This window comes from Pyrgilauda ruficollis, unplaced genomic scaffold (assembly GCF_017590135.1).
Source record: "Pyrgilauda ruficollis isolate IOZ18807 unplaced genomic scaffold, ASM1759013v1 scaffold66, whole genome shotgun sequence".
Lineage (NCBI taxonomy): Eukaryota > Metazoa > Chordata > Aves > Passeriformes > Passeridae > Pyrgilauda > Pyrgilauda ruficollis.
Window position 1 is genome coordinate 6,459,031 of NW_024528377.1, and position 12,690 is coordinate 6,471,720.

Below are 12,690 nucleotides of genomic sequence, written 5' to 3' on the forward strand. Positions count from 1 at the left end.
TTATAAAGTTCTCCTTGGTGCAGATAGGCATTTGAGGAGCGTTGCTTTCCTTGTTGCACCCTCCCAGGCTTGGCAGACCTCGAAGCTTCCTCTGAGCCAGTGCCTCTGCAGCAGACCTGGGAGGCAAGGCTGTGGTGTCCTGCTCCTCTGGCATTGATTACTAATAACAGGAAATCCTTTCTAGGGCTAGTTTTGTACTGATGCGGTTAAAGTGTTATAACTTCTGGTATTTCATGTTTTTTTATTGATAGGTATACGTGGGGAGATCAACGTAGTGGTGAAAGTAGATCTCTTCAATGATTTAAACAGATTTAGGCAGTCATCCTGTGGAGTCAAATTTTTTTGCAGTAAGTAGAGGAAACAAGTTTATTTGGACAAAAATGCTTTCCCTCCTTTCCTTTCTATGCCTCTTCTGTCTCCCTTCTCTTACCAGCTCATTGCATAAACCTAGTGGAGACAACATTGACACAAATTGCTTTTGTTTTTTAACACATTTTTACTGTTCATGTTTCAAAAGAACGTAAATAACTGATGGGATTTTTAAACATCCATAAGTTGCATTTCAGTGCCTGTGCATACAACGTGGTGTTATTTTGGGTCCATATCCTTTTAAAGAGGCCTAAGTGAGAAGTTTTCATATGGTACATGCTGTAACTGGTACACTGGACAGTTATCTGTACAGGGTTCCATGATTTCATGAGCAAAACTTCCCGGGGGTGTCCACATTTTCACAGAAAATTGCCTGGAAAACTTTCTGAAATCCTTCTGACGTGTTACTGTAGGCTTTTCTTGCTGTCCTTGGCTGAGAGCCGTGCCTCTGACCCCTGTGCTGTGTGTGTCTGTCCCAGCCACGTCCATCCCCAAGTGCTACCGGGCCGTGGTGATCCACGGCTTCGTGGAGGAGCTGGTGGTGAACGAGGACCCCGAGTACCAGTGGATCGACAGGATCCGCACGCCGCGCGCGTCCAACGAGGCGCGCCAGAGGCTCATCTCGCTCATGTCAGGTACGGCCTCGGCGAGCTCTGCACTGTGCTGCTCTCGTTCTGCTTCCCCCCACAGTCCCCTCTCTTTTCATCTCACTCATGTCAGGTACGGCCTCGGCGAGCTCCGCACCGTGCTGCTCTCGTTCTGCTTCCCTCACAGTCCCCTCTCTTTTCATCTCACTCATGTCAGGTACGGCCTCGGCGAGCTCCGCACCGTGCTGCTCTCGTTCTGCTTCCCCCCACAGTCCCCTCTCTTTCTGACTGTTCTGTGTTTCTAGCCAATGGACAGCGTGACTGGCTTTTGGGGTGGCTTTTTATCACTTCTTGGTCAGGCCATGCGGCTGCCTAAATTTTTGGTTGCTTTTAGCAAGGTCAAAACCTGTGAAACTTTTTCCGAGATGTTCTTAACCCATATGAGGAGTCTCACTAGAAATTTGACTCAGAGTAATGAACTTCACCCTCTGAACTGTTTGCAGCATGTGAGCAAATCTGCACTATTTCAGATACAGTGTGCATGTTACCCATCCCATCCTTTAAATCAGGCTTGGTTCATTGTTTCTCAGGCATCTCCTCTGAGGAAAGAATTGGATAATTGGCATTATTCAGCCTAAAGAAGAGAAACTTTGGGGTGACCTTGGTGGCTTTCCAGTGCCTGAAAGGAGCTACAAAAAAGATGGGAGGGACTATTCCCAAGGGCCTGGACAGACAGGACACTGACAGAGAGTGGGTTTGGATGGGATATTGGGATTAAATCCTTCTCTGTGAGGATGGGGAGGCCCTGGCACAGGCTGCCCAGAGCAGCTGTGGCTGCCCCATCCCTGGAAGATTTCAAGGCCACGCTGGATGGGGCTCTGAGCTACCTGGGACAGTGGAAGGTGTCCTTGAGATCTTCAATAAGTGGGCAACATAAAAGATTGTAGAGATATACCTTCATTGGAAAGACCAGCATGCTGTGAGGGAAAAAGTGGAATAAACTGTTGTCATAATTAACATGAGGACATTTTTGTTAATGTAGCCCCCATATTAGTTTATAGAATCCATATATGTATAATTCTTGCTATGCATAAATAGTGCAGGTGGATAAAATATTCTGCTAGATTTTATTCATGGCATAGATAAGAGGATAAAAACCCAAAAGTCCTCACAGGAATACTGTTTCACCTCATGTAATAAAATGTGTGCTACTGCAATATTGTTATTGGTGGTCACACATAAAGAATCTTGAAATCTGTAACTTCTGAGGGTGAGCCAGGATGTTTCACAGATCTTTGTCATTGTATGTTAACTTAAAAAGAAACTTTCATACTCTATCTCAACCCTAGGGGTTTTTCAAGAGTGGTTCAGGCATGGTTTCAGTTAAGAAGTTTACAAGAGTAACTTGTGCTGGTAATTTTAGAATCAAACTTCAAGAAAGCAGCAGAAACCAGAGCCAGGAGTTGGACTTAAATGGTCCTTGTGGGTCCCTTCCTTTAAATCAGGCTTGGTTCATTGTTTCTCAGGCATCTCCTCTGAGGAAAGAATTGGATAATTGGCATTATTCAGCCTAAAGAAGAGAAACTTTGGGGTGACCTTGGTGGCTTTCCAGTGCCTGAAAGGAGCTACAAAAAAGATGGGAGGGACTATTCCCAAGGGCCTGGACAGACAGGACACTGACAGAGAGTGGGTTTGGATGGGATATTGGGATTAAATCCTTCTCTGTGAGGATGGGGAGGCCCTGGCACAGGCTGCCCAGAGCAGCTGTGGCTGCCCCATCCCTGGAAGATTTCAAGGCCACGCTGGATGGGGCTCTGAGCTACCTGGGACAGTGGAAGGTGTCCTTGAGATCTTCAATAAGTGGGCAACATAAAAGATTGTAGAGATATACCTTCATTGGAAAGACCAGCATGCTGTGAGGGGAAAAGTGGAATAAACTGTTGTCATAATTAACATGAGGACATTTTTGTTAATGTAGCCCCCATATTAGTTTATAGAATCCATATATGTATAATTCTTGCTATGCATAAATAGTGCAGGTGGATAAAATATTCTGCTAGATTTTATTCATGGCATAGATAAGAGGATAAAAACCCAAAAGTCCTCACAGGAATACTGTTTCACCTCATGTAATAAAATGTGTGCTACTGCAATATTGTTATTGGTGGTCACACATAAAGAATCTTGAAATCTGTAACTTCTGAGGGTGAGCCAGGATGTTTCACAGATCTTTGTCATTGTATGTTAACTTAAAAAGAAACTTTCATACTCTATCTCAACCCTAGGGGTTTTTCAAGAGTGGTTCAGGCATGGTTTCAGTTAAGAAGTTTACAAGAGTAACTTGTGCTGGTAATTTTAGAATCAAACTTCAAGAAAGCAGCAGAAACCAGAGCCAGGAGTTGGACTTAAATGGTCCTTGTGAGTCCCTTCCAGCTCAGGAAATTCTGTGATTCTCTGACCATTTCATTCCACTTGATTTCTCAGCAGCAGTGACATTAGGACTGTTAAGCCATCCTTTGTGAAGGTGAGGGTTTTTTGGTTTGTTAGCAGAGGATTTTGGAGATCTTTTGTTTTTGTAAGAAGAGAGATGATATTTTCCACTTGAGTTACTACCAAGGCAATCCAGCTACACAGAGCCATTCATTTTTTATCATGTCCTCCTAAGAAAGCATCAATGGCAGACCAGTTCCTTACAGTCACAATCTTTCAGTCCTAGTGTGCAGTTAGGAGTGCTGGTGTTTGGTTTGCAGTAGAGGGGCAAAAGGTGGGAGTTAAGTTGAAATATGCTTAACTAAATTGGTAAATGAAGACATTGCAGATGCCTGTTCATACCGATTTCAAAGACGTCAGAATCAAAGACCACAAAAGAGAATGGAAGTTCACTGCAACCCTGGGCTCTTTACCTTTTGTTTTGTAGGTGAACTGCAAAGGAAGATTGGCTTGAAGGTGCTTGAAATGAGAGGAAACGCTGTTGTTGGTTATTTGCAGTGTTTTGATTTGGAGGGAGAGTCTGGACTCGTAGTGAGAGCCATAGGAACAGCCTGCACGTTGGATAAATTAAGTAACACATCAGCATTTTTACCTGCATGTAACTCCCCATCCAAAGAAATGAAGGAGTAAGTATGAATTAGTAGCTTGTAGGGAAACAAGTTTCACTTCTCTTCCTTTCATACTCATTCAGTTTTTCATAACCGGAGTGATTTCTTTTTTTCCCCAGAATTTGTTTTCCTTTTGTAGTTTTATTTGTCTGCAATAAGTTTTTTATTCCACAATTCTGGAATGTTTTAGGTTGGATGAGTTGTTATTTCAGTAGAAGCTGGAGTGGTAGTTCTTACTTAAGATGACTTTCTTTGTATTTATGTAGCAATAGTAGTACATATCCTTGGCTTGTGATCCACCAGTTTAACTGTAATTAGTTCTGCTTTGATGCTCTGTTTGTGCAATGAACATTTTTGTGAGGACGTCTCACAAATACAACTTTGGTTCAAGTTTAAATGTTTATAAGCATATAATAGAAGATAAATTTTGAATTCTGGTCGTTCTGTCTGTGATTGAGACAACGACCCTAAAGAGGTCTCATCTTTTATTGTGTGCTTTGCTTTTTGCTGTTGTAAAACAAGAAGGACTGTGGCAAAACAGGTAGACAGTGAACTTGCAGAGAAATCTTTTAATTATGAGAACTATAATTGTGTGATTTATGTCATATGTACTGCAGCACCAAACAGTTTGAATGCAGTGTTTTGATATGCATAGAAATTAATAGGAATATACTTGCAGTCTTCTTTCAACTGTTGTTACTTTTTTGCATGGATAAATCAGTGATTTTCTGTTTGGTAGAGCAATACAGGAAGGAAAAAACTGCACCCAGAAGTGTATTACTTATCCTGTGTTTCTAGATGTATTCATTGAAGTAGCCATTTTCATTAACTTGAACTGTTGTGTCACTGCAATAGGGATGAGGCATTTTTGTTGTGCAGGCATCAATTGCTCTGCAAAATTTTGCAAAATATGAGCTCACTTCTAAAAATTACTGCTTTCTATTTCATGGCATAGCTTGTTTGACTTGTCTTGATTTAAAAAAATTAAAGTTTAAAAGAACTTCAGGATAGAGTGCAGCATAGAGCAACAGCATGGTGTTTAAAAACAAATAAGGTAGACCTGGTAATTATCAACTTAAAAAGCACCCATAAATAAACCAGTGGCTTTCACTCTGCAGCAAAATGTGGAAATTCCACCTCCCAAATTACCCACGTTCAAGTCAGTGATGGATATTGTCTCAGTTCAAAAAATGGGAATGTTTCTCTAAGGCAGCAAAATCAACTAATTTGATTCTTCTTACTCTTGGCTTTACTAACTCGGTGGCCTGTTGCCAGAAATCAATGATGCAGTCACAAGCAAGTGCTTAAGCTGTTCCTTTCCCTGCTTTTATTTCATCTGGACTCTTGCATGCTAGGAATTGGAATTCTTAGAGTCTGCTTAGAGTAAGAGCTCTCCTCTATCTAAACCTCCCTGAAGTCATTGATAACGTAACTTTGCAACCTGTTTGTATGTATTGTTTTCTTTTCTTCCGCCCTGGCTGCAAACTCTCTCAGGTCTCCGCTGGTTCACCCGCCGAGCCATGGATGCCGCTCGACCCACAACAGCCCAATTCACACTGCTACTGGCTCACGGCTCACTCAGAACTTCTCTGTGTCTGTTCCCACTCTCATCTACACTGGTACGAGACTGCTCACACTCCACAGCTGGGGAGAGGCAGCCCACAGGCACAGTGCTCCCAAGGGCAGGCAGGCAGGCAGTGTAGGCAGGTACCGCCCTACCGTCTTTCCTCCCTCCTTTCCTCATGGACACACCTGCTGTTACCAGGGAAGAAGCACCCAGAGTGCTGCAGCTCGAGCAAATGCAGGATAGTTTCTTGGAGATGCCTCAGAGTCTCTTCCACAAAGCCACACTCTTCACTTTAGCGTGCTCTTGCTTCCTGTGACATTAACTAAAAAATAAGGTGGTGTAACTGGGAAACATTGATTTGAGCTCATAATTGCTTTCGAACATAATTCAGATACAGTAGGTTTTAAAATGGTTCTAGGAAGGGTCTGTGCCATTTGTGGAAGAGATGGTTTTAGAGAGCAGGTAAGTCAAGCTGTGCATAAATAAACTGTTTGTCAATAGAGTTGTTCCCATAAAGATTCTCCTCTTTGCTCTGTTTTTAGCTGTGGCATGCTGCTGATGCTATAGGATAAGGAAACATTTTTTTTTTTTACCTTAAAATGCATATGTGTATATACATAAGCGTATAAATATGTATAAACACAGCTATAATTTGAAATCATTTTTTCTTTATATTAAACTAACTCAAAGCATTGTGTATTTGACCAGATTTTTAAGCCATAAACTTTTCAATTTTTTTTTTATTTTGCATATATATATATAATTTTTTGTCACATCTCATGCCTTTCATTTGGCTTAATTGTTTCATTGTAGATGACGAGCATCTGTCTGTAGGATGCTGAGAGGGTAAAACAGCATTTCTTTGCCTCTGGCCTCATTCCCAGCCTCGCACCTAAGGAATAGCTGCTGGCCCTGCCCCAGTCCCATCCTGGTGTTTGGATCATGCTGCTGTCAGCCAGGTCCTTTGGCACAGGATTACTGAATATGTTTCCACCTTCTTCTGGCAGGATTCCTTTCAATGAAGATCCCAATCCCAATACATATTCATCAGGACCCTCCACCCCTCTGAAAAACCAAACCTATTCCTTTTCACCTTCCAAGTCCTACAGTCGACAGTCCTCTTCTTCTGACACAGATTTGAGTTTGACACCCAAAACTGGTAAGGCACTTCCACCCACTTTTTGTTTGTGTTTCTCTTTTTATATTTTCATTCAACCCCTTTTGCTTTTTGGCATTTAAGTTATCAAAATGATGTGAAAATTGGAGACCTCACACAGCACACCTCAAGCTCTAGAGGGTTTCTGCAGGGTTTCAATCCTGCCTCTATTTCCACTGTCCTGGATAACATGAAAATTACTTTTGTAACACAACTGTGCTCAAGTCAAAATAAAACATCTCAGAGCATGAAGGGAGTCCTAAGTAATTGCCTTTTCCTTATTTCCTCCATTTCATATCACAGATCATAGGAGTGTATTTCTCACCGCAATATGTTAAGGAAGGTGTTACTAAAACTGTGTAAGCCTTCAAGCCTGCTGTGTTGTGCCCTAAGTTTACTGCATACATTTATCTAATTTTGAACTCCCTTTTGCAAATTCAAAACTAGAAATGTAGCAGCCACTGTCTTTTTGTTCTTTTGGTGTATGGAAATAGCTTTACATACACAGCATACGCTTTGGAGGTAGCTTAAATTACATTAGAAGTAATCCAGCCATCTTCAAAAAGCATTTTTATTTTTCCATTGCTTTATCATAATTTCTTCAACTCGTTTTTTCCTCCCTCCTTATTTTTTAGTCTGTGCTTAGAATCATGTCAGTAATAATGTCAGCAAAACTCAAAGAATTATTGTATGTTTATTTTTCATTATATGACCAATGCTGTGAATTTTGCTAAGATAAGGTGAGGTATTTTGTAGAATTGTTTATAGAAGTGTGGTTGGTTTTCAAGTGATGTTTTAAATTGTGGTATTTAGCTCAGAACATTCTTGGCTCCATTTAATTAGACAAATTTTAAGCATATTGAGGTAGTTGATTCAGCTTTACTTGATGGAACTTCTTTCAAGAATTTTTCCTAGCAGATAAATTGACTGTTGCAGCCAAATGGAGTTGTAATAAATATTTTGTGCAGTTTATTCCCTAGATGTGTTAAAAATATTCCCAATTAGCAAGCTGTCTTTCTTAGTGCTGTTTTCTCTGTCCCGTTTTTAAAACAAACAAGCAATAAAAAAAGCACACTTTAGTTTTTGTCCTTTGTAAAGGATGTCTGCCCTCTGGGTAACCTGTGGTGGTCACTCATTTAAAGGACCTGCAGATATAACTGGATGCTTATTACTTGGGAGCACCCCAAATTCAGGTGTTGGGCTTCCTGAATATTTGAAAACCTGTTTCTTTGGATCAGATTTTCCATGGTAAAGATGACGTCATGTCAAGGATTTAAATGTAACATAAGTGGTCATCTTTCTAGATGTAAGTGTTGTGCATTTGGGCATGTGGCAACTCACTGGGAACGTGTGAAGGGTGGAAAGCAGCAGCCTGACGTATTTCCTGGCAATATCAGGGAGGTGGATAAATCCTGTCTTTAGTCAGTTCCTTCAGAACTGAAACAGATTGTCACTGGTGCCTCTTATTTGGAGGGATTTTTCAAGTATGTAAAGATAGCTAAAAAATATCTTTCTAGTGTTAAAGCACACTGTGGGCATAGTTTTGCTTCTTAGCACTGTCTTTTTGGCAGCTTTTAACTCTGCTACTGAAACTTCTCCAAAGAGGATTTTCCAGTTACATTTAAACATGCTGTATCTTGCTATGACAAACTCAATTTTGAATCTTAATAGATTAAAAGGGCAACATCTCATGAGTAATTTGTTTTATTTTTACCCAAAATTTGATATGCAGAAGACACTTTGATAGCATACTGAATTCAGTATGTTGTTCTTAACAATTACTGTGTATGTTTAGACCTCTGTTTTCATTTCCCAAGGCTTTTAGCAAGCTCACGTATCTCAGTGTGTAAGTTGGTGATCTTAGCAGTTAAACAAAGTTAGAGAAATGCAGACTCCTCATGTGACACATCAAATGTTACCAGGTTCGAGATGCCCATTATTCAGGTTGGCTGATGTGAAAAAAATATTTTCTGCTGTTTCTGCAGTATGTTGTATTCTTCTTTATTTCTCAGCCAGGTAGTTAGTGTGCTGACGTGTCAGAGGTGGAGATTAACCTGGAGAAACAGTGCAGATGCCACAATTTCCAGTATGAGTAACAAAACACTGGAGGCTGAAACCTGCATCTGCTTAAGCATCTAATTTTCAATAGCTCCAAATCTGGAGAATATTACCTTGATGTCTTCTGTGAAATGCAGTTGTGCTTGTGTTACCCATTCTGGTCTATAAATACATTTGCTGAATTTGGGTTTGGAGTTAGAATTCTGTGAGTAGGGATATGTTTTATACCACTAGAAATGAACAGGATCAGGCTGACACAAAGCATGGTGTTTTTTAATCAGATAATGCATTCTGATGTGCCATGGCATATGTTTGGAGGAAATGGGGAAGGTGGGAACTCCTTTACTTGATGGGAACTTAGAATTCTCAAGATTTATTACTCTAGAAAATCATAAAACATATGCATGACCTCTTTGGAAAACAACCTTCTCTACCGAGATAATGCAAGTAATCAGATTAAGTGTGTGCAGAGACTCTGTTGTTTGGGTTTTACTCCATGCTATTTGCTATCAAATTTTGATTGACATTTAAAATGTTTAATTACCATGTCTCTAAAAAATTAATTTCAAAATAAAGTTAATCAAGTAATGATTTTTAAAAACACGCTTCTCATGTACATTGTGGAGCTGTATTGTCATTCCATTTCTTTGTATGTCAAGGAATAATTTGCAGTAAGTGTTGATTCATTTAGAGAAAACAAAAATGCTTCATTTTGATTTCTTTTGTCCGTTTCTTTAGTCATCTTCTGAATCTACATCTTTGTCTCTATTACTTTCCTCCACAGCACCTTCCCCACAGGGACCTAGGATTTTCCTGTTTCCCAGCTCCCCTACACTCTCTTGTGATTCCCCACATCTTAAAAAGTCCTGTCTCCTCCTCTCGGGGTCTAGCATTAAACCTCTACACTCTAGCCATGTCAGCCCAGTTGTTCTGAGGAAAAGTGTTTCTTTCACTGAAGAGCTGCTTCTGGCTGCTTCTGGTAGGATCTATCTATTATGGCCTTTTAAACAAGCTTTTGAGGAAATGTTGTTATGTGATTAACACACAGATGCTTCTATAACCCTGGGTTTGCTCAGCTAGCCTCTGAGAACTGCTGGCTACATGACTATGCTTTCCATCTCTCACCTCTGCCCTAGAAGCTTGAAACACCTTCAGAACTTCTTAGAGGATTGGAAACAATGTCATATATGCTACAGAATTACTTCTTTACTCTTGAAAAATATCCTTTGCTAATTGGACTGAAATGATTCACTTTATTTGTGATCCCATTCATTCACGTTGTTGCTCCTGTTCTGCATGGAGCAAACGCTCATTGCACTTGCTCGTGAATTCATTCATAATTTGCTGAAATAATGGTTGTCAGATGCTACCAACTCTGCTTTTTAATTTAACCTTTTAAACAAAGCCCATGCTTTTTATTTTTCCTGCCCACTTTTTCATTTCACTGACATGGATTATTTTTATAGATTTCAATTAAATAGTCGTTGATATTACTTCGCTTTTTTGTAGAAACTCTTTTGGTTAGTTTGTATTTTTTGAGTTTGTTTCATGTGTAATATTTATGCTATGTTTGTCTGTATTTAGTCTTGTATAGTCCCTGACAGTGATGTTTAGAATCCATGCTAAATAGTAAAAGCAATTTAATCTTGTTTAATGGGACTATACAGATACTAATAGTTTTGTTTCCTTATCCAAGAACAGCTAAAAATACTCACTGAAAATTGTAGTGGTTTAATATCTAATTACATGGTAATGGTAGCTTAGTAACTCTTGAAAACGAATGAATGAAGTTAGGAATGAATTTACATACATTATTAAGTCTGGTATTATTTCTAGATCTCCCAGTCTTTGGTAAAAACAAATAACTGCACTTCAATGTATATTTACACTCTTGTTCATCCTTACCAGATACTTGATCAGAAGGAAAAGGCTAGCAAGGAATTAGCATGTTGAATCAGTTACAAATTCTGGAAAGCAAATCTTGGCTTCATTTCTAACTGTTTGCACTGTGGTGTTTGTATTTCATCCTGCTCCTGACACCCTTTTGTTCTTTACACTCCGCTTTCCTCTGCTGCTTAGGGGCTCCTTTTTGCTTTGTCATGCTAGCCCTGACAGACTGAGACATAAGGAATGGCAATGATCATGTGTTTTAGGCATGACGTGTTACCAAGCACACGTGAGCCAGCAGCACTGTGTGTGCTTTAGGAGAAGCACAGCCGTGTTTGCTGCAGTGCTGTGTACACCGAGCCCAGCTCGCCGTCAGACACAGCCTGCAGCTCTGCTGCTGCAGGAGCATCCTCTAGCCAGGATGCTCGTGCACCTGACCTGCTTCCTCTGCACAGACCTCCTGTGGCAGGGGAGGCTGCAGCTGGAGCTCTGGAAGGAGGAAAGAGAGAGTTAGCACCTGAGCAACACTGGAGTTTATCTCCTGTTCCTTTGCGGATAACCTGCGGGTTATGTGTGTGCCAATATCGTCACCAAATAAGTGTAGTTTTAAATGCTGAGCAGTAGCAGCCCCTAGCTTATTTGAATGAATCAATGAGTGAGTATTTCATAGTGTAAAACCATTGGTAAATTTTTTCAGAGTTTATATTCAAGTCAAAGGATATGCATTGCCTTTGTACTTTCTTCTTGTTCCTGATCATCGTGCATTGTGTAACTGCTGCTGTAATTATGTGCACAGTCTCTTCTTACTTGTAGTTAGGAAAGGTGGTTTAGTTACCTGAAACTCTCTGAAAACCAGATTTGTATTACTTCTATTCAATAAAAATATTGTAATAATATTAGTGAGAGATACACAACTATAGAGTAGTCTGACAGAGAGACTCTTTTTGATAAGGGCAGATAATCTGGTTATATAAAAACTTAATGTGAAAATTAGATCTCTATTTAAATCATAGGCAAAAAGTCATAACCAGAAAATTTAAAAAAAAAAATATGTTGTAAGAAAGAATTTTAAATCCACATCTTTAAGTTTTTATATTTTAAAGTTGATTTTAATTCAGGTTGACAGCAGGAGAAAATCTTAGATCGGGGGGGTTTGTTCAAATACTATAAAATCACTGCTAGTTCTGTGAAAAGGAAAACCTAGAGCAACCCTCAAACCAAATTTAAATTTTGATGCTTTTTTTTCTTAAAAATTAAATTGAATGGGATAATTTGACTGTTTTCAATGACTCATTTTTATCTATTTTGAAATCACCCTTGGATTACAAATTATAATATGTGTTTCTTTGAATGTCATTTGTACTGATGTTCTTCAGGAATGGGCAGTGGGAGTGCTGGAAAAGAAGGGGGGCCGTTTAAAACTCTTTTAAGACAACAGACTCAGTCAGCTCTGGAACAAAGGGTAAGGCATTTTATACTTCCATTTCTGGTCTACTGAAGTGAAAATTGATACTGTAGTAAGTTAATGTTTGCTGTTACTTTCTGTTTGAAAACATGTAATTTTAGGTCTGAACTTACTGCAAGTGTTGACTATTTAATAGCCCTTTTATACAGAAATTATTTAAATATTAATGTATTACTAGAGCACTGGGAAAAGTGGAGCAATTAACTGTGCACAGCACTCAAGTAATTCCAGTGGTACTAAGAAGTTATGGGAGAGATTACCGTTGTGTGGTCTCTGAAAGGTACTGGTGCATGTTAAGTTTAACACTTGAGTAAAGACATGATGATAAAGGTTTTACAGAAGCCAAATTCAGAAACATTGGCATAGCTTTAAACAAGTTGAAAATCCCATTTGAGTTTGGGAAAAGTTTCAGGTTTTGGGAATGGAGTTGATACCTTGTGCCCCATTTCATGGAGTAGGAGGAAGCCTTTAACTGGGAACTTGAACCTGAACTGCTTGCCAAG

General features: G+C 39.6%; 1 protein-coding gene across 9 annotated transcripts in view; it reads left to right on the top strand.

Annotated features, from left to right (window-relative positions):
* Positions 1 to 12,690, top strand: part of C2CD5 (C2 calcium dependent domain containing 5) — a 57,961-nt gene that overhangs the window by 8,198 nt on the left and 37,073 nt on the right. For 3 of the 9 annotated variants that reach the window (XM_041484382.1, XM_041484381.1, XM_041484383.1), the window contains exons 1-5: positions 877 to 1,004; positions 3,874 to 4,072; positions 6,629 to 6,780; positions 9,620 to 9,814; positions 12,099 to 12,184. In XM_041484382.1, the coding sequence (XP_041340316.1) occupies positions 998 to 1,004; positions 3,874 to 4,072; positions 6,629 to 6,780; positions 9,620 to 9,814; positions 12,099 to 12,184 (639 nt within the window). In that variant the 5' untranslated portion in view covers positions 877 to 997. Of the gene's footprint in view, positions 1 to 251; positions 348 to 848; positions 1,005 to 3,873; positions 4,073 to 5,548; positions 5,674 to 6,628; positions 6,781 to 9,619; positions 9,815 to 12,098; positions 12,185 to 12,690 lie in introns of those variants that run through there. The other 6 variants (XM_041484385.1, XM_041484386.1, XM_041484388.1 and 3 more) reach the window with 4 other exon arrangements.